We start from the raw sequence: 26,751 nt of genomic DNA, 5'->3' as shown, positions 1-26,751 counted from the left end.
TTATGACAAGGTGAAGTAAATAACACTGATTATCTCTTTATCACGGCACCTGTTAGTGGGTGGGATATATTAGGTAGCAAGTGAACATTTTATCCTCAAAGTTGATGTGTTAGAAGCAGGAAAAATGGGCAAGCGTAAGGATTTGAGCGAGTTTGACAAGGGCCAAATTGTGATGGCTAGACGACTGGGTCAGAGCATCTCCAAAACTGCAGCTCTTGTGGGTGGTCTGCAGTGGTCAGTATCTATCAAAAGTGGTCCAAAGAAGGAACAGTGGTAAACCGGCAACAGGGTCATGGGCGGCAGATACAGCCATACCATACTGCATACTACTGTACTATCACTATGCCATGTTATCACTTTGTTTCTATATTAGAATACTACTCTGTACAGTAGTACAGACAAAGCCGGTTTGGGACAAAGCCTCTGATTTGAGTGGGTAGCACTGTCCAATCACAGCAAGTAGGTCCTGAGTTCGAATCCCAGGTGGAGCGGTACGAGTCTTTTCTGTGTGAAGAAAATCCAGTGACTGCATGGATTGTCTCCTACAATCCAAAGACATGGATCCAGGCAAAATTGGATATACAGTGGTACCTTGTAACTTTTGTTTGTTTTTTTTAAATGTATTTACTTAATTTCACTTTGTTCAGCGCTCGGCTTGAGTGATGTGGTAATATGTCATCAGTGCAAATATGAGACGAATCTGCATTTGTGTGGAATAACCGTCAGATTCACTCTGAAAGCTCCATGTATCTGTGTTTAGCTGGATTTTCCTCACTGTTTCACTTTTAATCTTGTGTTACAGCTCGGGGTGCTGAGAAATTATAAGAATCAGCTTTTTATATTAGTGTTTTTATTATATTTGTGTTATTTTCAGTGTATAAGTGTCAAAAACAACCCAATTATTTTACATAAGCCTAAAATATATGCCATGGGACCATGGAACGCATTAACAGGTTTCCCATACATTTTTATGAAAAAAATAACTTGAGACTCAATGCCTTTTGAACTCAACGCCAGTCCCAGAACCAACTGACGTTGAGTTTCAAGGTACCACTGTACTAAAATTGCCCTAGGTGTGCATTTGTGTGTGTGTTGCCCTGTGATGAACTGGCGACCTATCCATTACACCCAGAGAATTTTATCCACCAACCACACCAAAAGAAAGTTTAGAATGTCTCAGAAAAGTGTTTCCTCAATTAATGCATGTCTACTATTCATCCCACTTTTAGTTGGACAGCTAAAAACCTTGTACTGTTCCAATGAACCATAAAATTAATACAGAAAATAATTTTTGGCTGCTCTCAGGCACACTTCTAAGAAAGCATATTATAGCTTTTATTTCTACCCTTAATCTTATTTTGTCCTTATGAAACTTTTTTTCCCATGTCAGTTCTGATTTATTAGTATAATGAAGAAATTAAAGTCTTTATCAGACCAGAGACTTACACTAAGATATAATTATTGTCATGGTGGGGAAAAAAATACAAAAGCATGTCTGAAATAAAGAAAGATGCTAAAATTCTAACAATCTGTACATGTTTTGTTGTACCATTTTTACACTTTTGGTTCATGTCTTGACAAACAAAACAAGAGGGATGAGAACACTTACCTGTTCTGGTTTAATGTGTTCTGTGCTGGTGAAGACGTCAGGGTAGGCTGGCCGCTCGAACACTCGGTCCAAGGCCTCTAGCTGTTGTTGGGTAAAGGCATCAGCGCGTAGGTGTTTCCTCAAGGTCTCCACACTGCCCTGCGAGTCACTGTTTTGCCCTGAACCCTCTGATCCATCTACAAAAATAAACATAAAAGTACAGAGGGAATTTAGCCAAGCATTTCAGAATTAAAAGTCTTTTTTTTTTATAAAATAACAAATACAAATAAAAATAATTTAAAATAAAGTAAAAACAGTGGAAAGTCGTGATAAAATCAAGAAAAAAAATCAGGCAAAAACAAGCATATCTCCACTTTTAGCGGTTTTCACGTTTTTACAGGTGTTGATTGTGGGTATAAATCTCTGTCTGTCCATAGCAGCTAATATCAAAATGACCAATGAAAAGATGGAAAAATCACGCAATCTGTTTAACGAGTATCTCCATTGGCTGCTAGATTAAATGTGCTGATTTTGACCAGGTATAGTCTATTATAGTAATATTAGACTCTGCTCATGGTAAAACATGCATTCATACCGGCAGTATTTAAAAGAACACACAACAGGCTGTGCAGGAAGTTGGATGTTCTCTTTGGAATTCACCAAAAGAAATCCACGTACGTACCTGTTTGCTGTCCACAATGTACGTAAGTCCATTTCACATATGAAACCGATGGACTGATGACCTGATAAAGATATATTTTTATTTCTGTGCTGAATTGTATCTAAATTGTGCTGTCTGTGGTTTGTTTGCAAAATGTTGGGTTTTTGGAGATACGTGGACAGATTGGACAGCGACAATATATTTAACCAAGCTTTGAACATCTTAAAAATTTGGGGAGTAATTTCCATAAAATGATAGTCTCAATTCAAAAGTGTGAACAAGTATTCTTTTTCAGTTATAATAAAAAAATGGTGGACAGTATTCAACAAGTTTGTGGATACAGATATGTGGTTGGTCAAGCCAAAATTCACAAAAACAAGTAAACTCATATGATGTGATGATATCATTTTTTTGGGACAGTGGTAGCCTAGTGGGTAGAGCTTTGGGATATCAATCGAAAGGTTGAGAGTTCGAATCTTAGCTCTACCACGTTGCCACTGTTGGGCTCTTGAGCACGGCCCTTAACCCTCTCTGCTCCAGAGGCGCCGTCCAATGGCTGACCCTGCGCTCTGACCCAAGCTTCCAAACGAGCTGGGATGTGCAAAGAAGTAATTTTTTTGTACTGTACATCTGTATATGTTTAAATGTCAAATAAAGGCCTTCTATATCTAATCTATTCCACATTTCATAAATAGTCCAACAGTCTTTTCTGGGAAAATAATCGGCACCCTGTATGGAATGTATTCCTGCCTTTTGCCGCAAAAACTTTTAGCACCTGATCCAAAAAAATGGATAAATAAAGAGAAATGAATGAATGAATTAATTAATTAATTAACAAATGTTAAATAATTTTATTTTGCAATGGTTTCCCCCTAGGTGTAAGTAAGTGAGTAAGCAAGTGAATGATTGAGTATGTGATGCTCTTGTTGGACTGGTCATCTGTCCATGGACTTGCCAAAAGTTTTTTTCTGCTCTAAACTCACCATAATCCTGATTAGGATAAAATTGGTTACTTACAAAGAAGGATAAATGGAATTAAAATTCCTTAAAGGCCTTGCCTTGCCTTGCCTTGACCCGACTGAAACTACTTCTGTGTTAACAGAATTAAGAAAAGGAAATTAGCACAAATTGAAATCATGTCTCTATCTCATTTTTGTCAGTCAGGAGGTACAAATCTTTCAAGGTCTATTCATTCAGGGTAGGGGTGGAGGTGACATAGGTCAAATTGAACTATTGTTCAGGTATAAAATCATTATTCAGCCACCACACAATTTGCAAGTGCAGCAATTCCTCTGCATAACCCTCTGACCTGATTAGCCTCTCTCTTAGAGGAGATGGATGTCTTTGCTTTTGTTGCTTTCCTCATTGAAATTGTGGTTTGAAGCTGTTTAGATTTCCCCCTCACATAAACACACTGAGCTGCCACTCTAAATTTGCCACAGATTATGTTTTCTCCTTGGCTCATGAGCCTGATAATGTATGATATGCACGGCCACTATCGATCTCCTAGCAGAAAGAGAGAGAGACAGAGAGTGGGGAGAAAAAGAGAGCGAGAGTGCTCAAGGGTGAGTGAAATAGATAGTAAAAAAGAAAAAGAGAAAAATAGTGTATGAGAGTGAAATAAAGGGTAAAAGTAAAATGCCATGAGAGTGTAGAGGCTGAGAAGGTTAGTGGGGGAAGGGGATGGAGTTTGAAATGAAGCTGAGATGAACATCATGATCCATATAATGCTGAGCTTAATCCACTGCTTTTCTCTGCCGTTAAATTCAATTGATCAATCATGTCTGTCGCTGGTTCCATTTCAGCCGGTTATTGCCTCCCTGCTCCTCTCCGTGACCTTCGTCCCACCATATAACCCTGGGCATAAGCACCTCACACATCACTCACCTGGGGTGTGATCATCAAATTATGATCGTCATCTATGAACTGATGACATACACTAATCAAAAAACATACAGAAGACGTTTGATGAATATATTTCCAACACAATATTTATCTATTTATAACAGAAATGTATATTTTCCAAAAAATAATAAAAATAAAATACATTTTGGGTTAACCCAAAGTGCCACTCTGCTCTAGCAATTTCCCCACATGGTCCTTGCTACATTTTTGCCTCTCTAATCATCCTCCTCACACATACATGTACTTTTATTTTAACAATCTTTAACCAATTGTTTAAACAATTCTGAATGTATATAACACACACAACTAACATGTAGACCACTCTGTAAAGCCTATAGTTTCTGACTTGCAAATGTTCTTGAAGCCAGAGTTTCTTTTTCTCTTCTTGTTCAAAGCACCAAATTCTGTGCCGGCATTTTGTGCAGACAGCTCCATTGGGTCCTAATGGCAGAGGGGAGTGTTTTCCTCAGTGTGCACCAGGGCAAATGGAGTCATTAATTACCCTCCATTACAGGGCCAGGGCTGCCAACCTGATCAATACAAGTGCATTTGTCATGCACTACAGTGACACAAACTTCCCACACACAAACCATACACACTGACACAAACACACACAAGCCAATTACTGCTTGGCCTAATGTGGCTTTGGCATTTTGACTGCAGCTATCAAATGTCATTGTCAGCAGGGCAGCCCTCCAAATCAAAGAGGGAAGCTGTTAATACCTGCTGCTGGCTGAAAAGTGCATTTTTAAGCTCGTTTTAAATCTCTGCTAAGAATCTTAGTGGCTTAAAGCCTGTGGTCGCTTTACTCTCCTGCAAACAGTACATTAAAAACACCTATTAAATATAAAGTGGACCCTTGAGTTACGAACGGTTTACCATACGAACATTTTGGGTTACGAACAATCTGTTTCAACTTAACGTACGGACAAATTTTGGATTACGAACCAAAATTCGCGAAACACGTGATGTCACGAACAAGTTGACTCAGAGCGTCTCTCTCTATATACAGTGTATCACAAAAGTGAGTACACCCCTCACATTTCTGCAGATATTTAAGTATATCTTTTCATGGGACAACACTGACAAAATGACACTTTGACACAATGAAAAGTAGTCTGTGTGCAGCTTATATAACAGTGTAAATTTATTCTTCCCTCAAAATAACTCAATATACAGCCATTAATGTCTAAACCACCGGCAACAAAAGTGAGTACACCCCTAAGAGACTACACCCCTAAATGTCCAAATTGAGCACTGCTTGTCATTTTCCCTCCAAAATGTCATGTGATTTGTTAGTGTTACTAGGTCTCAGGTGTGCATAGGGAGCAGGTGTGTTCAATTTAGTAGTACAGCTCTCACACTCTCTCATACTGGTCACTGAAAGTTCCAACATGGCACCTCATGGCAAAGAACTCTCTGAGGATCCTAAAAGACGAATTGTTGCGCTACATGAAGATGGCCAAGGCTACAAGAAGTTTGCCAACACCCTGAAACTGGGCTGCAGCACAGTGGCCAAGATCATCCAGCGTTTTAAAAGAGCAGGGTCCACTCAGAACAGACCTTGAGTTGGTCGTCCAAAGAAGCTGAGTGCACGTGCTCAGCGTCACATCCAACTGCTGTCTTTGAAAGATAGGCGCAGGAGTGCTGTCAGCATTGCTGCAGAGATTGAAGAGGTGGGGGGTCAGCCTGTCAGTGCTCAGACCATACGCCGCACACTACATCAAATTGGTCTGCATGGCTGTCACCCCAGAAGGAAGCCTCTTCTGAAGTCTCTACACAAGAAAGCCCGCAAACAGTTTGCTGAAGACATGTCAACAAAGGACATGGATTACTGGAACCATGTCCTATGGTCTGATGAGACCAAGATGAATTTGTTTGGTTCAGATGGTCTCAAGCATGTGTGGCGGCAATCAGGTGAGGAGTACAAAGATAAGTGTGTCATGCCTACAGTCAAGCATGGTGGTGGGAATGCCATGGTCTGGGGCTGCATGAGTGCAGCAGGTGTTGGGGAGTTACATTTCATTGAGGGACACATGAACTCCAATATGTACTGTGAAATACTGAAGCAGAGCATGATCCCCTCCCTCCGGAAACTGGGTCGCAGGGCAGTGTTCCAGCATGATAATGACCCCAAACACACCTCTAAGACGACCACTGCTTTATTGAAGAGGCTGAGGGTAAAGGTGATGGACTGGCCAAGCATGTCTCCAAACCTAAACCCAATAGAACATCTTTGGGGCATCCTCAAGCGGAAGGTGGAGGAGCGCAAAGTCTCGAATATCCGCCAGCTCCGTGATGTCGTCATGGAGGAGTGGAAAAGCATTCCAGTGGCAACCTGTGAAGCTCTGGTAAACTCCATGCCCAGGAGAGTTAAGGCAGTTCTGGGAAATAATGATGGCCACACAAAATATTGACACTTCAGGAACTTTCACTAAGGGGTGTACTCACTTTTGTTGCCGGTGGTTTAGACATTAATGGCTGTATATTGAGTTATTTTGAGGGAAGAATAAATTTACACTGTTATATAAGCTGCACACAGACTACTTTTCATTGTGTCAAAGTGTCATTTTGTCAGTGTTGTCCCATGAAAAGATATACTTAAATATCTGCAGAAATGTGAGGGGTGTACTCACTTTTGTGATACACTGTATATACATACTGTGAGCAAACATTCGGACAGCGGACGGTGTTTTTTCGGTGTTGTCTTTATATTTTGTAAAATTCAATATTAAAATGGCCCCAAATAAGGTGCAGAGAAAGCTTAGTGGTGAGAATAAAGAAGGAAATAATAGAGAAATATGAGAGTTATTGTTGTTTCTGGTAGATACATTTTATAAAAAAAGAAGGAAATTTATTATGGTGTATGGTACAGCACACGTACTGTACTGAAATGTGATGTGTGTTTTTATGTACAGTACAGTACTACTGTGTATTGTTGTTAATTATTATTTATTACAGTATTATCTACTCTATAATTTAAGATTAAGGGAAAATATACTTGTATTTATAACAAAAAAAGACAATTTACAACATTAGAGAGGTTAGGTAAGGGGGTGGTTTGGGAGGTCTGGCTTGGATTCATTCTATTTACATTATTTCTTATGGGGAAAACAGGTTTAACTAACGGACATTTTGACTTAAGAACAGCCCCTCGGAACCAATTAAATTTGTAAGTCAAGGGTCTACCGTACATCTGTAAAAAACCAACAAGAAGGGCAAACGAGCCTGAATAACAGTTTATTAATGTTGCTTTTATATTTTTAAATAAAATAATCAATGAACATAAGGTTGGTGCATTTTCTTCAAATGACTTTCTATTGGCTTTTGGCATAAAATTTTAAATTTAACTTAAATCCTCCACAACCATTGTATCATTAAATGCTAAATATTAAGCTGGAGAGTCCAGTATGTTTCCATTTACATTGACTTATTTGACTGCAGACAGTACGAACCCAAGATATTTCATGTCTTGTCTGGTCAGCTTTATTTAATTTGTTAATATACATCCATTCCTGCATTTCAGGCCTGCATATTCCAAAAAAGTTGAGATAATGTTGCTATTCCTTCTCACCACACTTAAAAGACATTTTGGCACCTAGGACAACAAGCGATGAAGTGTTTCAGGTGTTATTTTGTCACATTGGTCCTGTAAACACATCTTAAGGTGTCCAACAGTACGGAATTGTTATTGTTGCTTTTTCGGTTCAAAATCCTCCACAGATTCTCTATTGGGGACAGGTCAGGACTGCAGGCAAGCCAGTCTAGCACATACCCTTGTCCTCCACAGCCATGCCTTTGTAATGTGTGCAGCATGTGGTTTTGCTTTGTCTTGTTGAAAAATGCATGGACGTCTCTAAAAAATATGTCGTCTAAAAGGCAGCACATGTTGCTCAAAGATCTCAATTTACTTTTCTGCATTAATGCTGCCATCACAGAAGTGTAAATTCCATCCTAGATGCCTCCGAACCCAGAGAAGTCGACGCCGCTTCTGGACATGGTTAACATAAGGTTTCTTTTTTGCACAGTAAAGTTTTGTGCATGTGACTCTGTATTGTAGTGCTTGACAAAGGTTTGCCAAAGTAATCCCTCACCCATGTGGTTATATCCGCTATTGATGAATGACGTTCTTGATGCAGTGCCATCTGAGAAATCAGAGATCACTTGTGTTCAGCTTAGGTTTGCGCTTTTGCTTTTTATGCACTGAAATTCCTCCAAATTCCTTACATTGTTTAATGATATTATGCACTGTAGAGGGAGAAATATTCAAATCCCTATTCAAATCTGTATTTCCGGAACATTGTTATTAAACATTTAACCATTTAAACTGGAGATCCTCTGCCTATCTTTGCTCTTCAGTGACTCTTTTCATGGATGCTGCTTTTGTCCCAAATCATGATTACACATCACCTGCTTAAAATGACATAATTATTTTATTTATTATTTTTTACTAGCCCTGAATTGTTCCTGTCCCAACTTTTTTTGGAATGTTGCAGGTATGAAATGCATGTATGGTGGTATATTAACAAATTAAATGAAGTTGACCAGACAAAACATAAAATATCTTGGGTTTATTCTGTCTGCAATAAAACTAAAGTCAAAGTAAATGTAAGAAACTGTTGTTTTTAATTTGCAATTTCTGTACTGTCTCAACTTAGTCTGATTTTTAGTTGTAAATTGCAACATTATACAGATTATATAAATAATGTAAAAATATAGAACATTAAATAAATGTATAGAACATTATAGAAACAGCTTAATACTGTATTATGACGATAATCATAAATGTAAACATTATGCTCAAGATATGATCAAGACACCAGCACACCTCATGTCAGAGATGGAGATGGCATTTTCCCCATCAGTGCTTATGTAATAGTCTTCACCTGGAGCCAGATTGGCTGGGTGGTTTGAGCCACCGGCTCTGAGTGGCACTTTCTCCTGGCCTGCTGCTGGATTATTGATCTGCGACTGTGAGCACTGGATTTGTTTTGACGTGAGGAGGTATTAGATCGAGGTAACGAGGGAGAGGCCACTCTATCAGAGCAGGAGTAGATCTGAAACACTGCGGGATGCTCACACCCACAGGGCATGACCTCAGAGTGAGAGAGAAACGAGGTAAAAGAGGAAAAGAAATGATCATGGAGGGGGTGAATGCTTGTGATAGCAAAAATATGGCAGAAATGGATGGAAAGTCAGCAGGAATGGTTTTATGCTTTTAGTATGATTGAGTTTCAGTGGTTAATGTATAGAAGTGTGTACACTGATCAGGCATAACATTAAAACCACCTCCTTGTTTCTACGCTTACTGTCCATTTTAACCAGCTCCACTTACCATATAGAAGCACTTTGTAGTTCTACAGTTGACTGCAGTCCATCTGTTTCTCTGTATGCTTTATTATCCCGCTTTCATGCTGTTTTTCAATGGTCAAGACCCCCACAGGACCACTACAGAGTAGGTATTATTTGGGTGGTGGATCATTCTCAGCACTGCAGTGACGCTGACATTGTGGTGATGTGTTAGTGTGTGTTGTGCTGGTATGAGTGGATCAGACACAGCAGTGCTGATAGAGTTTGTAAACACCTCACTTTCACTGCTGGACTAGAATAGTCCACCAACCAATAGTATATCCAGCCAACAGCGCCCCGTGGGCAGTGTCCTGTGACCACTGATGAAGGTCTAGAAGATGACCAACTCAAACAGCAGCAATAGATGAGCGATCGTCTCTGACTTTACATCTACAAGGTGGACCAACTAGGTAGGAGTGTCTCATAGAGTGGACAGTGAGTGGACACGGTATTTAAGAACTCCAGCAGCGCTGCTGTGTCTGATCCACTCATACCAGAACAACACACACTAACACACCACCACCATGTCAGTGTCACTGCAGTGCTAAAAATGATCCATCACCTAAATAATACCTGCTCTGTGGTGGTCCTGTGGTGTCCTGACCATTAAAGAACAGGGTGAAAGCAGGCTAAAAGATATGTAGAGAAATAGATGGACTACAATCTTCTATATGGTAAGTGGAGCTGATCAAATGGACAGTAAGTGTAGAAACCAGGAGGTGGTTTTAATGTTATGGCTGATCAGTGTATGAGCAGTACCTTACCTTCTTTAGTACAATATTGGCAGTATTGTTAGCATTTCTTACATACAGTGTATCACAAAAGTGAGTACACCCCTCACATTTCTGCAAATATTTCATTATATCTTTTCATGGGACAACACTATAGACATGAAACTTGGATATAACTTAGAGTAGTCAGTGTACAACTTGTATAGCAGTGTAGATTTACTGTCTTCTGAAAATAACTCAACACACAGCCATTAATGTCTAAATAGCTGGCAACATAAGTGAGTACACCCCACAGTGAACATGTCCAAATTGTGCCCAAAGTGTCAATATTTTGTGTGACCACCATTATTATCCAGCACTGCCTTAACCCTCCTGGGCATGGAATTCACCAGAGCTGCACAGGTTGCTACTGGAATCCTTTTCCACTCCTCCATGATGACATCACGGAGCTGGTGGATGTTAGACACCTTGAACTCCTCCACCTTCCACTTGAGGATGCGCCACAGGTGCTCAATTGGGTTTAGTCCATCACCTTTACCTTCAGCTTCCTCAGCAAGGCAGTTGTCATCTTGGAGGTTGTGTTTGGGGTCGCTATCCTGTTGGAAAACTGCCATGAGGCCCAGTTTTCGAAGGGAGGGGATCATGCTCTGTTTCAGAATGTCACAGTACATGTTGGAATTCATGTTTCCCTCAATGAACTGCAGCTTCCCAATGCCAGCAACACTCATGCAGCCCAAGACCATGATGCTACCACCACCATGCTTGACTGTAGGCAAGATACAGTTGTCTTGGTACTTCTCACCAGGGCGCCGCCACACATGCTGGACACCATCTGAGCCAAACAAGTTTATCTTGGTCTCGTCAGACCACAGGGCATTCCAGTAATCCATGTTCTTGGACTGCTTGTTTTCAGCAAACTGTTTGCGGGCTTTCTTGTGCGTCAGCTTCCTTCTGGGATGACGACCATGCAGACTGAGTTGATGCAGTGTGCGGCGTATGGTCTGAGCACTGACAGGCTGACCTCCCACGTCTTCAACCTCTGCAGCTATGCTGGCAGCACTCATGTGTCTATTTTTTAAAGCCAACCTCTGGATATGACGCCGAACACGTGGACTCAACTTCTTTGGTCGACCCTGGCGAAGCCTGTTCCGAGTGGAACCTGTCCTGGAAAACCGCTGTATGACCTTGGCCACCATGCTGTAGCTCAGTTTCAGGGTGTTAGCAATCTTCTTATAGCCCAGGCCATCTTTGTGGAGAGCAACAATTCTATTTCTCACATTCTCAGAGAGTTCTTTGCCATGAGGTGCCATGTTGAATATCCAGTGGCCAGTATGAGAGAATTGTACCCAAAACACCAAATTTAACAGCCCTGCTCCCCATTTACATCTGGGACCTTGACACATGACACCAGGGAGGGACAACGACACATTTGGGCACAATTTGGACATGTTCACTGTGGGGTGTACTCACTTATGTTGCCAGCTATTTAGACATGAATGGCTGTGTGTTGAGTTATTTTCAGAAGACAGTAAATCTACACTGCTATACAAGCTGTACACTGACTACTCTAAGTTATATCCAAGTTTCATGTCCATAGTGTTGTCCCATGAAAAGATATAATGAAATATTTGCAGAAATGTGAGGGGTGTACTCACTTTTGTGATACACTGTACATTCCTTTACATATTTTCTTTGAGAAATGCTTGGATTTTGGTGAAACTCAGGATGATCTTTAGAAGGAGCTGTGCAAGTGATTAAGTAATATAGTGTAGACCTAACCACCACAAAAATGTATGTAAGCTCACAAATGTGTGAAAGACAACATCACGTCTTCACTTGTTAAAGATAGAGCTAACACACACCAAGTCAGGAGCAGAGCTGTAAAGTAGCTCAGCACACTCTGTGAACCCGTTCTGTATGAGAGGGTGACCGGTGTGATCTTTCATCTCCTTAATAGCCTGAGTGTACGAGGCAGTGGTACAGTAATGGCTGTGATATGAGGTACTAGTGGAGGGGTTGGGGGGGAGCACTATGGATGGTAGATGTTAATTTGTGAGGTAATTACTTTTCTCAGCGGATTTGCAAATTCCCTTAAATGTCACTTCCATCTCACTGCTTGGACAGCCAGGGGTGCATGAGACGGCGCCCATCTCTTCCTCTCTCTCTTCCTCCGACTCCATCTCAGCACTTTTAATTTGCAGTAATCCAGTGGCAGTGGCAGATTAATAGCCGGGCTGACACCTGTGTCCCTGTGGCCGTCCCTGGCAGGGCTGCGGTGTACATAAACGTGTGTCACGCCGCGTTATCTCATTGCCCTGTGTGTAAGAGGAGCTGGAGCTAGAGTCTGCTGCTGAATGCAGCCTTATTGTAAGCTGATTGCTTGGCCTGGCGTCATGCCACAGCGCTGGCTAAAAACAAACCACCGCCAATGCTAACACCATTTATTATGTTGTAGCTGACACGGCGACTTAACCCTCACCAGGGGTTTCTCTGGTGTTATTTCTTTCTCTCTCTTACTGCATTTGGAAAGGTTATCTCCGTATTGCTGACCGTTTTGCCGTTGTTGTGAAACAGGCAGAGAAAACTCTGACTCGGCACTGACTTAGTGGGTTGAAAATCAAATGTTTTAGTTTGAGAATGCTGATCCAAGAGTTGGTTTTAGGACTTTCCTTACTAAAACTCATTAAAGTAAATAGTCTACACAATAAAAGAAAAGTCCAGATCAGAATGCTTATGGTGGTAGTGTAACTATTTTTTTAAATCAAGTACATTGACCAAAAGGTTCAGGTAAACAGTGTTAAACTCATTTTATCATGTGATTATATGATAATATCTGATTAATTTATTTTAAACTATTTAATTTATACATTATATCTTTAATTTAAAAATGGAAACAAAAATAATGACTACATAAACCCTAAGTCATATTAGTAATATTTTAAAATTCTCAATTCTTCTTTTCTACATGTAATGCCAAGTTCACACTACACGACTGATCGGTGATGGGGGGGTTTCACACTACACAATCTATCACCAATTGGAATCGCAGGCAAGCTTCTCTGGCTTTCAAAGTATGTTATGTCATGAAAATGTGAGAAGTGAAGAGGAGTTTAATGATTCCACGTCCAAAAATGCACGTCAACAAGTAGCGAGCGATCAAAGTTTGTGCGGTAATATGCAGCGTAAAATCAAGGAGAAAAAATAAATGAATCTGAGTGGAGTTGGCTACGCAAACAGCATGGATTGTTCTAAATAAATGGTTCTTAATAAATATTTTTGCAATGCAATGTTGGTGTTACATTTTGTAGAGAACGATAAGGTCTCAAATCTCAGAATGTCAAAAATATTTACCTAGTGTTTGGTGACTGAACAATAGCATATCGTCGCTGTCAGATGAAAAACACCTATCTCCGGAAACTCAACTTTTCAGGAAAAAGCAAAAACTTTTTTAAACCACAGACAAACCACAGATGGCGACATTCAGATACAATTCAGCACAGAAATAAAAGTATATCTTTATCAGGTCGTCAGTCCGTCAGTTTCATATGTAAAATGGACTTACGTGTACAAATATAAATCATGTTTACAACCATGCAATTAAATAACCTGAATAAACTGTATAGATCAAACATTACGCATTTCTCAAACAGTACCGGAGGGGAAGGAAGAGGAGATACGTGGTTTTGATGGACAGGTCTAGCAGCCAATGGAGATACTCGTTAAAGAGATTGCGTGATTTTTCATCTTTTCATTGGTCATTGTGATATTCGCTGCTATGGACAGACAGGGATTTATACCCACAATCAACACATGCAAAAAAGTGAAAACCGCTAAAAGTGGAGATACATGTTTTTCATTGGACAGCAATGATATGACGTTCATTAATTTCATCCTAATCAAACCAGTTTGTGCCTCCATTTGCATTTTTGATGATAATCAAAAATGTTCTATCATATAAAATAGCTTTATATTGCTTTGCAATGACCCTTGACACTAAGGAATCAAATGGACTTCAAGCCATGCCAGGTCATTTATGGACTTCAAGCTCATTTATTGACTCAATTATTCAAGGTTTTTTATTTTATTTGTCAACCATCAGTATATTTTTTACACCTATAGATGTGTATGTGTTTGTACGATTTCTATTCTACATCACACACCCTAACCTCCTTCCTCTTTTTCTCTATCCTCCCATTGCTCCTCCTCTCCATCTCCTCACTGCCGATACTTAAATCAAGAAAATAGCCTCCCATCAGGAGGGTCATTTCAGAAGGAGGAAAACCCCTGAAACAGTCAGTCATCTTGTAGACACTCACACCCACCCACACACACACACTTGCACATAGATCTCTAGTCTCTTAGCTCCCATAATTTCCGTCATTCAGCTATAATGTGGTGCTGTGCCCTTGCTGTACCCAACTGAGACAGAGCAAATGGAAGTATCCAATAGTGAGTGATACTCTAAGCGGCCAAATGACCTCTTTTCCAGATCTCTGTACCCATACGCCTGCTAAATGCATCTTCTGTATGTTTCGGCTTCACACTGAGCACCATCCTCATAGAGGTGATTTAACAGCTACAGGCTACATAAAGTAAGCCATTTACTCCCTGTATATAGAATCATCAAGATCTATCTACACTGCATCATTTAGACTGGTAAAAATGGTGCCCTCTAAAGAAAAATACCAAGGTTCAAGCAAGGCTTCGATTGTTTTATGCATACAAAGATTAAATTATTAATCATGTTGGTACGATCTCATATTCTAGACCGGATATGCTTTATGTAGGGTCTCTAAACAAGGTTTAGATTATTGCACAGCTTGACATATCTGCAGTGAAAGTTATGGGCAGCCTACAGAACACAGACTAACAACTGGCTTTCATTTTGAAGGTTTTGCTGTACTTAAATAATATAATTTAAATAAATGAATCAGTTTTTACATTAAATACATTCAGGCAAAACCTTAAGATGCAATAGTAGGGAGAAATGACTACAGCTGGTAAAGTGCATTGTGTGTTTTTAATAATGAAATTGGTCCACTCATGCTGATTTGAGGTGGTGCGTGTAAAATATTATGAAAACAGGGTGGTCAGGCTATAAGAATTAAATTTTTCTGGCATATTAGAGAAACCATATATTCTAGTACTGTTAAGTTTGTGGACTTTGATAACTAAATTGGGCAATTTAATGTGCTGCAGGAGCTTGTGGTACATCTACTACTCATTTGTGTACTTCCCCATAACTTATTATTGATTATGATTGATCTTAGAAGCTTAAAATGTGTGACTTCATGTGCTTATATAAATAGGGCTAGTTTGACTGAAGCTATAATACATGTTATAGTGGTCTCATGTTCTGCTTGACAAGAGAAAAGTTAATTTATGCTAAATGTCACCAACAAAACACGTCTGCCATGAATTAGCTGCTGAAACATGGGGACACTCTCCATAGTCGAGCAACATATACACCGATCAGCCATAACATTAAACATTGTTTCTACACACATTGTCCATTTTATCAGCTCCACTTACCATATAGAAGCACTTTGTAGTTTTACAATTACTGACTGTAGTCCATTTGTTTCTCTGCATGCTTTGTTAGCCCCCTTTCATGCTGTTCTTCAATGGTCAGGACCCCCACAGGACCACCACAGAGCAGGTATTATTTGGGCGGTGGGTCTTGGTGGTGGTGTGTTAGTGTGTGTTGTGCTGGTAAGAGTGGATAAGACGGCAGTGCTGATGGAGTTTTTAAAAACCTCACTGACACTGCTTGATTGAGAATAGTCCACCAACCAAAAATATCCAGCCAACAGCGCCCCATGGGCAGCGTCCTGTGATCAACTCAAACAGCAGCAGTAGATGAGCGATCGTCTCTGACTTTACATCTACAAGGTGGACCAACTAGGTAGGAGTGTCTAATAGAGTGGACAGTGAGTGGACACGGTATTTAAGAACTCCAGCAGCGCTGCTGTGTCTGATCCACTTATACCAGCACAACACACAATGTGTCACTGCAGTGCTGAGAATGATCCACCACCTAAATAATACCTGCTCTGTGGTGGTCGTGTGGGGGTCCTGACCATTAAAGAACAGGGTGAAAGCAGGCTAAAAAAGTATGTAGAGAAACAGATGGACTACAGTCGGTAATTGTAGAACTACAAAGTGCTTCTAAATGGTAAGTGAAGCTGATAAAAAAAAAAAAGGTGGTTTTAATGTTATGGCTGATCAGTGTACATTGCCATGGCCTTAAAGACTGTCCTACAAGACAGATAAATTCTGTATATGTGCCAATAAACACAGCCATGAAAAGATACAGAAATAAAATCCTTGTTTTAAATGTTTTTCTGAGCATGTCTCTTTTTCATTTAGCTTAATAGTTGGCTGCATCGACCTGACAGGTAATTACTGAAGCGCTCTTATTCACAATGCCAACCTACTGTAGGTCACAGCTCTGCAACTACAGCCATCTCTTCCTTATGCTTCTACAGAAACTGAAATGTGGACGGCTTGCAGAGAGAAACTATAAAACTTTCCAATTAAAAATAAAGACAATTAATATAATGTTTGTGATCAGAAGGCATGTAAAGGCATGTGCTCATTGTCTCACTGACATAGAAGCAACAAAAATAATATGTATCAAAAATTAGTTATATTTAGATGGAAAATGTTTTATTTAAAATGAATCAGCAACAATGTCATTCCCATAGATTTGAAACCAATCAGAGCTATGCCTACTAAAATCATAGATCCATGTTGATAACATAGCTCCTTATCATAAGTAAAAGAAATGCAACAGAATATTACATTTGCCAGATAGAATTTTGACCATGAGGGCCACAGACCAGGACCACAGAAACACAGTAGTTAATAGATGGATGGAAGTGGACCAGTAACACATTTATAGCCCAACCTACACTGCTGGGACACTATTTAGGAATGAATGGATAAGGTCATATTTTAAGTCAATAATTGACCAATATGTTTGATGTTGGATGTTTCGGCTGATCACCTGGTTTTCATGTAAGCTTTTTGTTTGTTTGTTTATTAGGATTCTAACGTCATGTTTTACACAATGGTTACATTCATGACAGAAACGGTAGTTACTCATTACACAAGATTCATCAATTCACAAGGTTATATCGAACACAGTCATGGACAATTTTGTATCTCCAATTCACCTCACTTGCACGTCTTTGGACTGTGGGAGGAAACCGGAGCACCCGGAGTAAACCCACGCAGACACGGGGAGAACATGCAAACTCAACACAGAAAGGACTCGGAGCGCCCCACCTGGGGATCGAACCCAGGACCTTCTTGCTGTGAGGCGACAGTGCTACCCACTTAGCCACCGTGTTGCCCCCTTTCATGTAAGCAGGTGTATTTTATGCTGCATTAGTAGTAAAGCCATAATACTGCTATTTGGGTCACTATGAAAAAGGGATACATAATAAATAAGCTTTTTGCAACCCCACACCCAAGGATAAAAACTTTATCAGCTGAAGCATTATCAGTTTATCAAACAGCAGTGAATGATAATACAAATAAAAACAGCATGTTTACCGTCATCTCTTTTCCTCTTCTCTGCATTGGAGCGAGGGATGCCCAGTATGCCGTTGATTGAATAAGAGCCCACAGGATCACTGGATACACTTGATACTGGGGGAGATGCTGTGCTAGTTACTATAGAGGTAAAGAAAGAAGACTTTTTAGATCCCTGTTAAAGAATGTAATATTTATTAGATTCATTCCTAATGCTAGTGTCAGCCAGCCTAGCTTCACTAGCTTATAAAAATCATATCTAATTCAAAATACAAATATAAAGGGGGTGCTGACGTGGCGCAGTCACTCTGGAATCCAGAGTTTGAATCCCCACTGTTGCTACATACAGAAATGATTGGCTATGTCTGGTGGTGAGGGTGGGGGGTGACTGAGCCCCGTGATGGCTTGCCGTCCTGTCCAGGGTGTGTTACTGCTTTGCTGCCCATTACCATGATAAAGCAGTGGTGAAACATAAAAATGTAATACATTTAAGGGAGTGTGGGTAATTTGGTTGGACTGTGCTTAATTTCCCATGCATAAAACAAATAGGAAAGGTATATGTGGTTAACTCACCCATAACCTTAAATGCACATTGTAGTCACTCGTTTAAATAATGAGCTGGTGCAGTAGTCATGATCTCACCTATAGTGTGTCCTGGTGTTGATAGAGATGTACCATCAGGAGACGGGTGGTACTGTTGTTGAACTTTTGTCCGAATAATCCTGTAGGATGAAAATGTCATGGGTTAGATATGCGAAAATGCAGATCCTATTTAATCTTGAATAAATACGCTCTACATATAGACTCATGTCAGGATGTGTAACAACAAATATCTGCTAATCTGAATGTAATTTATTTGTACTGAACTGAGGAACAATTACATAAATTAATGGAGATAATTGCTAATAGGCAGCACGGTGCAGTGCACAGTGGGTGGCGCTGACGTCTCGCAGAGTAAAGGGTTTGAGTGGCCAGGTTTGTATTTTCTTGCTGTGTCCTTGTTGGTTTCCTCCAGGTGCCCACAAGTCCAAAGACATGCAGTCCAATTGGAGCTACTAAAAATGTTTGAACGTGCAAGTGTGTCTATGTCTGCCCTGCGATAGACTGGTGACCTGTGATGGAGTGTTTCCTGTCTTTCGCCAAATTAATTGGACCCACTGCAACCCAGACCAGGATAAAGCCACGGTTAAACAGACAATGAATAAATGAATGAATAACTGATAGTATGAAACAACACTGTCAGTGAGCTGCATATTTATAACTGTTCAAAGTAATGGAAACATTTAGAAAGCCACAAGACATTCAAATATAAAAATTGTATTAAATTAAATAAGGGAATAATGGTAAAATGTGGTAGTGCATTTTAAAATCTTGGAACTATAACCAATCATGATGTGTATTGCATATTACGTAAATGTCTTCAAGTAGTTTAATATTCTGCATTAAAATCATAAAACAGATAGTAGATCGATTAAAAAGCCAAAGATGTGTAGTCCCCAAACGTCTGTGCACACTTTTTGACAAAGCAGTCTACCTATAACATAAAAGAAAATGTATAGGTGCACTTTTGCTCTGAGTGAGTGATCTTGCAAACAAAGCATGAAATCACATCAATTCACCTCAATGATCGACTTCACCATCCTTACCTGCCCTGCACTAATCATTTCTCTTCCCCACAAATGCCCCCCACAGCCTTATTTTCTTTCCCTCTCTTTCTCTTCCTAAGAAAAACCCCAGGGCTGGTGTGGATGAGAGTTTATTGATCCAAACACAGGAATAAAAGTTCGGGATTAGCCACTTGGGCAAACGGATGCAAATAGAAAGCTATAAATTACATGTGACAGGAAAGCGATAGTTGCTCAGCGCAATTGCTTTGGCTTATACCAGCATCTGATTCCTTTAATCTGAGAGGCACTTTAGCAAAAGACCAGACTGCTAGCTCATTTGTAAACTTAAGCTGTATTTGTCATCGGTGACAGTGTATGGTTTAGATCAAATATGCAAAACTTGGGTTAGAACATGGGTTATTTCATTATTTACATAAAAAACATGAAGAAATAAAGTTCCACTATGTTAAAATACCACATACATATTAAGTGTTTGACAAATCAAGTAAAAAATCACCCATTCATTTACATATCCCTTTTTTTAGTAAAAGTCGTGCTGGGTTTAACTCTACACTGAGCACATGGCAAAGACACACCTACGACTGGATCAACGCATAACAGGACATTACATATATTCTTACTTGATAACTAACTTACACCAAAGAGAAATTAAATTTAAACTGCTAGCATAACTCAAAAAAGAGTAAGCACAGGATGCATTTCTAATAAAGGGCATCACAGACACACTGATTTATTCTTACAAGAGAAACTAATCAAACCGCTGGCATTTTGTGAGACATATTCAGAAAATTGGAATACCCAAAGGAAACCCAAAAAGTCATTGGTAAAACATGCCATAAAAAACTCCATACAAGCAGTTTCCATACCCCCCCCCCCCCCCCCACACACACACACACACACACACTAAAATGCAAAAGACTGTTTTAACATCGCCAGTGGACACATATCAATATATATTTATTGTTTCTTGTTCTTTTCTCTTAGTAATTTGACCTCCTGGCTTTATAAATTCAGGAGCTTTATCTGTGATCTTATTGAACAAGTAATTTGAGAGAATGAATTAATGGCATGTCAGTAAGTGAAACCCCCCTGAAGGAATATTAAAATGGCTCTACAAGCGAATCAATAGTATTACCTTGCATTGAGGGCTGTTTTGATATTTGTGGTCAGTATCTAAGTGACTAGAAAAACAGAAACGTCAAAGCAATTGGAACCTATAAGAGTTAATAATGCATGCTAAAGAAAGGTATTTAAAGCTAAAGCATCCTCTCCTGGTCAATGACCTCAAACCAAAAGCAACTACAAGTAGATTTTAATAATATGGATGCATTGTGTTAAGTTATATTAGTTCACTAACTGTTTGATTCATTGTAGTATATGGTATTGCAGAACGTGGAAAGTGTGCTTATTTCAGTGGGGTTTGCTCACTAGTACATTAACCACAGATGTCATGAGACTGACCATGTCAGAAATGATAACTGCCGTTGACACCTGTTTTATGTGCCAGAACCGATTACAAAATAATATTACAATTATTAATAAACAATTATATATTTACTTATTTTGTAGGTCTATGGGAAACTTTGATTATCACAATAAATAATAGAGATGTTTCTGGTTACTGTATTTTGATGGCTGGCTGCTTACACCCAACCAGTTCAAGTCAGAGGAGGGTTTGCCTAGCCACCAGTGGCCAGCTAGACCTAGAGAAAATAGACATCAATTTTAAATGTGCAATGTTTTCTGACAATACAGCACGTTTTAAGTGGCATTTTAGTCTCTTTTTTTTGCTTTATTATAGTATTTATTTTACTAGTGCCATCAGCCAACTGGTATTTTAAGCAAAGAAACCAAAGCAACATGCATTCTGCGGTATGCTGCACCACTAAGCATACTCAGGGAAAAAATAAAATCTAGGAAACACTTTATCAGGCTTTTATAATGACTTCATAAGTCAAGCCCTGCCCTGAGTTTGGTAAACATAAGAATCCAGACACCTAATGAATTGACAAGCTAGATTGGTATTGCATGAGACATATTTAATCCAATTCAGAGAGGTATTTTATGCTGTGAATGTATATAATGAATCTATATTATTAAGCAACCCCTATATGGTACAATTAACCAATTCAGCACTAATGGAGCTTATGAAAAAAAATATATATATATATTTTGAGTGCATATTTATATTTACTCAAACTCATTTTAATTTAAGGTTTTATGAAAGACTTCTAAATGACCATCCTGAGTGGGATTTAATTTATAAAAGCTTAAAGATCTGCTTTTAATTGTATTTAACCAGTCAACATTTGAAATGTCTCATCTGTTTGTATCAAAAGCTGCTTGAATGGGTCATTTTGGGCAACCATGAGGCATGAAATGATTTTTTTCCCCTTTTCTTGTCTGAGGCGTGCCTATTCTTTGCCAATCAGGCTCATTAAAATATAATGCCGAGGTTGGTTTTATGGAAGAGTGCGTCTTAACCAAAGCTCACAGCCTTTCTCTTTCTCTTCTAGAGCTTTCACTTGTTATCAATAACCTCTGTCTCGTTTGCACCTCAGACTTTTCCCATACAGCCTTATTCTAAAAGTATGTGTTATTTATTGGTTGTTTGGACTAAAGGCCGTAAGGAGTCCAACTATCTCTCAAATTGGTACAAATGTTTTAATTGATGAACTTTCTACTTATATATTTACTTGTTTTACAGACTATTTATATGTTCACATTCTTCACCATGCAAAATAAGTACATTTGCCCATAAAATTGCCCATTGCATTAGAAATAAGAAAAGAAAAAAATGCATATTTTAATACTATTCTCCTTTTTGCAATTACTAAAAAATACCAAGCATTAAGTAGTATTTTAAATCAATAGTCATATTTAAAATAAGATCAATAGTCTGATTAAATAATGGAATTAAATATTTGGTTTGACTAATTTGTTGGTTGATTTGTATTTTTTATTTATTGATTTAATTAATTAGTTCAGTTAATCAAATTGAATTAATAGTACAAAATAGAAACATTGTAAAATTCAAGACAATCCTCATACAATTATTTATCTCTTTAGGTTTTATGCACGTAAACTTAATAATATAATAAAAACATTGTCCTCAGACCCTACTCCTGTGCTTAACTGGTTATTATTCCTAACAATTTTGTTTTACACTTCCTTTGCTACTGATTTTATTTTGCTGAATTGTAGGCCAATAAAGTGGTAAGTAAATCAAATCAAAGATCAAAGAACATTTATGTGTTTATTCCAGATTTTATAAACCAGATAATTTTTTTCATTCCTAAATTTTCTTTACGAACTGACTTTTGCAAAAGAGTCATGATAGAAAACCTCTAAATATTAAATATTTAGACTTAATTTTGACCCCCCCCCCTTAAAAAAAGATGTTACCGTGCAATTCTTTCGTTACTTAATTTATTGTTTTAATTATTTGTCTTTCCTTTGTCATTATATATTGACAATTTACTTCTTCAATATATATATATATATATATATATATATATATATATATATATATATATATATATATATATATAATAACTATAACACTGATGATAGATTATACAACTATTTTAATCAATCATACAAAGACAAACAACAATAAAGATTATATCTATATAAAATGTATAATTTATATCTACAGAATTGATCAGAGTTGTACTAATGGATGGCCAGGATTTACCTGTTAATGGAGGAAACGCTGGGCACGGTGTCGTTATCGCAGACGCCCTCTGCCAGCAGCCGGTCCCGGATCTCCCACGCGAACATGGTGGGGTTGTGTCTCTTATAGTCCGCTATTTTATCCACCACCTTCGGAGTGGCCACCTTCGGTTTGGAGCCCCCGATCACCCCTGGCTTAATGCTGCCTGTTTCATAGTACCTGCACCATCAAATATTCAGTACACAACAGCAGCTTTAATACAATAACAAACAGGAAAAAACAGTAACATTTATCAACCTACATTACAATCTCATCTCAGACATAAATCAAAATACAAGTCAATATAGCGTCTAAAACACAAGCAACTACATTACATTAGATCTAGACATTAGAATTTATGTCTGTGTAATTTAATTTATTTATTAAATTATCTTTAGATAGGGCGCCAGTCAGGTAAAAAAGACACTGATATCAAATCACTGTTGTAAGTGATGTATTCGATGGAGAAAAGTTAACGTTGGGATCAATATATTCTAAAACGCACTGTTAAAATAACACGTTAAAATAATTACGTTTGTTTTATTTAATTACTCACAATAATAATAATAATAATAATAATAATAATAATAATAATAATAATAACAATAATTTGTAATTTTATTATTCAAATAAAGAATCATATTTAACTAAAATGACTAGAGTGGGGAGCATTATACATTTTCTTTCTTTTTTTTGTTATATCCCAGATGTTAAAGATCTTTGATCATCATATTAGCTTAAACTTAACATTTTGTTAAATCACTTTCAAATGACATTCTAATAATTAAACTCAATGCCTAATTTAACCAATTCTAATTAGTTTTGAACCCTGGGTATGATGCTCACACGCAGATGATTTCCTCTGATGCCATCAGTTTAAAAAAAGTTACTTTTTAGGGATTAAAATAAAATAAATGTTGAAGTGAATAAATTTGAAATTAACTGTTAAAGAAAATTATATTAGCTAAAACTATATGAGTTATTTATTACATTTTAGAATTAGATAGATAGATAGATAGATAGATAGATAGATAGATAGATAGATAGATAGATAGATAGATAGATAGATAGATAGATAAAATATATTAGGAATAAAGTTTCTATAGCAGCTAATATGAAATAAGGTGGCAGTACTGAGATACCTACTCTCTCACTCATTCACTCCCTCATTCACTCACTCACTCACCTGCCCAGGATCTTGCTGACGCAGCCATGGCTGACTCTCAGTTGGCGGGATATATCACAGGGTCTCACACCTTGGTGCGCGAGTTCCACGATTCTCTGACGCACTACGTCCGGTAACGGCCTGCCGTTTACAAACACCCCACCCAGCTGATTTACCCCACCATGCCCTGAACACATACACACACACGGGTTAACATTACACACTGACTCTAATATTCCAGCAAAAACCATTATGATTACCTCTTTCTATAATCTGCTTTAATTGTAAACTGTAGACTGTTTGAGGTGATATATATGACAATACATCTCAGCGCACCATGCTTAACATATTCAGATAAACTAAACCACTTTTATTCATTTCCATTAAATATTGCCTCAATACACTCAGGTCTCCCTTTTAATTACCAACAATGTAACTTAGAGTAAAACTAAGTTTTTAGATTAATTTTAGACTACATACACAAAGCATGAATAATGCATATGTCAGGATAACAAATCATCAGTAAACAAGGATTACTATTTGCTACTGTTTTATTATAGGGTGAATTATATAATGTTATATAAGTTATAGTTCAAACTAGGTATTTAGGCATTAAAGTGATGCAATAACAAGTAACAAATAGAGATCATGAAAATAATGACATGTATAATTTAAGCAGTATGTGTTTGTATCAGGAATTTGGCATAACAGCAATGTACGCATACAATAGCATGGATCATTTACACTCTCAGAAATAGAAACAGCCGAATTTGTTGTATTCAAAATTATTTTACTATAATGATTATGGATTTTGCAGTGAATTCAGAAGTGTTTGAATGTTGGTCTGTTAGTTTGTAAACAGAATAGTGTTGCATGTACTGTATTTAAAATGTTTTGTTTATAGGCTACGCATTCTATTTAATTTTATAGAATTGTATCCACTTTTATGAGTGGATAAAATGTGGTTTATTCTCTGGTCATAATAGTGGTCCTTGTTATTCTTCAGTGGGCTATTATATTACGAGCTTATTCATATTGCTCACTACGTAATTATAAATAATTAAGAGTTTTTGGATACTCCTGTTACACATCTCTAAAAGAATTTGTCTCATTACTTAAATTAATAATGTTGAATGAAAGGCTGCTGTCAAATATCACAGTGTAAGAATAGATTAATTTCTTTTCATGGAAATTGTAATTATTTTATTGGTTTTGTTCATCCTGCTTTTTTAATTGTAATTTGTTTTTATGGATTTAATAATGCAAATTATTTTCATTTTAAATGATATGTTGGTTGTGTTAATGAACATATTACATTCAAAAAGAAACTAATTTGTTGTATTGAAAATGTGCATTATAACATTTTTACATTTTTGTTATTCCAAAATTGTTCCTAAATCGTTTATTTATATAATATCTAAACGTTGGAATGCTCCTTCTGTACAACTTTCTAACATATCACAGTTTTGTTTGTTTGTTTGTTTACAAGAATACTTCAGTGCAATGGGAAGATTACGAGCTTGATTGAGTTTAATAATAATTTAAAAACAGTAAGATTACTGACAACTGTTAATTTAAAAATGAATCATGTGTAGTTTGGCTTAAATTATTACCAACATTATCGACCTTGATTTTAACTTGATCAAGATGATGTCTAAAATTCTACTGAATTAGATGTTGATGTCTTAGAGAAAATCAACATTGAACTCAGAGATTATGTGTACATATACATATGTTTATAGAATACAGTTATATATTGTCTGTAAATTTGCAAAAATATTTTTATTGTTTATTTTTTTATTATTTTATTTTTATTCACTTTTATTGTTTATTGTTTTACTGTCATCTTTTGCTTCCTTTGTAATTTTATAATTTTATTATCGTTGTAATGCTTTGGCAACATTGTTTTTTTAGTCATGCCAATAAAGCTACTTTGAATCTTGAATCTTGATTAACATTTTTTTATTTATTTTATTTTAGATGTTATAAACCGTGTCTGGATATTTTATAGAATTAAACTACATCAGCTGTTAGACTATTTTGACACATTCAAAAATAAATTGTCAACTGATATAACTTACGGTGCATGGCGGAGAATGGATCTGCTTTGCAGTGAATATCCATTGGATAGCAAAGAAAAGACAGGTAATCAACTGAAGTCGCCGTCTCGGTTTTTTCTGTATATCAAACTTAATAATAAAAAAAGGAAAAGTGCAGGTGTCTGTAAGAACCAGAGCTCTATTCCACCGGTTCCGACCTGGAAAGTTCAGAGAGGAAAAGTTCCCTCTTGTAAAACTGTCTGCTCAGCAAAAGAAAGAGGAGAAATTAGATGGCAAGCATGACCGGATCTTGTTTTTGCAAATGTACACCTGTATCACCAGCAATTCGTTTTTGTTTTACAGAAGCAGGAGCTCCTGATATGCGCTTTCAGTGCGCAGTTATGGATGAAGAGGAAAGAAAAACATTGAAA

At 37.7% G+C, this 26,751-nt stretch overlaps 1 protein-coding gene across 3 annotated transcripts in view; it reads right to left on the bottom strand.

The window, feature by feature from the left end:
* Positions 1-26,411, bottom strand: part of pax2b (paired box 2b) — a 40,081-nt gene extending 13,670 nt beyond the window's left edge. Inside the window, exons 1-6 of one of the 3 annotated variants that reach the window (XM_063003619.1) lie at positions 26,363-26,411; positions 24,303-24,471; positions 23,099-23,296; positions 18,416-18,495; positions 17,795-17,914; positions 1,610-1,785 (exon numbers count right to left, since the gene is read on the bottom strand). In XM_063003619.1, the coding sequence (XP_062859689.1) occupies positions 1,610-1,785; positions 17,795-17,914; positions 18,416-18,495; positions 23,099-23,296; positions 24,303-24,471; positions 26,363-26,405 (786 nt within the window). In that variant the 5' untranslated portion in view covers positions 26,406-26,411. Of the gene's footprint in view, positions 1-1,609; positions 1,786-17,794; positions 17,915-18,415; positions 18,496-23,098; positions 23,297-24,302; positions 24,505-26,362 lie in introns of all 3 variants that reach the window. The other 2 variants (XM_063003617.1, XM_063003618.1) reach the window with 2 other exon arrangements.
* Between the last annotated feature and the right edge of the window lie 340 nt (positions 26,412-26,751).

The sequence above is a fragment of the Trichomycterus rosablanca genome, chromosome 10 (assembly GCF_030014385.1).
Source record: "Trichomycterus rosablanca isolate fTriRos1 chromosome 10, fTriRos1.hap1, whole genome shotgun sequence".
NCBI classification, from domain to species: domain Eukaryota; kingdom Metazoa; phylum Chordata; class Actinopteri; order Siluriformes; family Trichomycteridae; genus Trichomycterus; species Trichomycterus rosablanca.
This window is presented reverse-complemented; position numbering and strand designations above follow the sequence as displayed.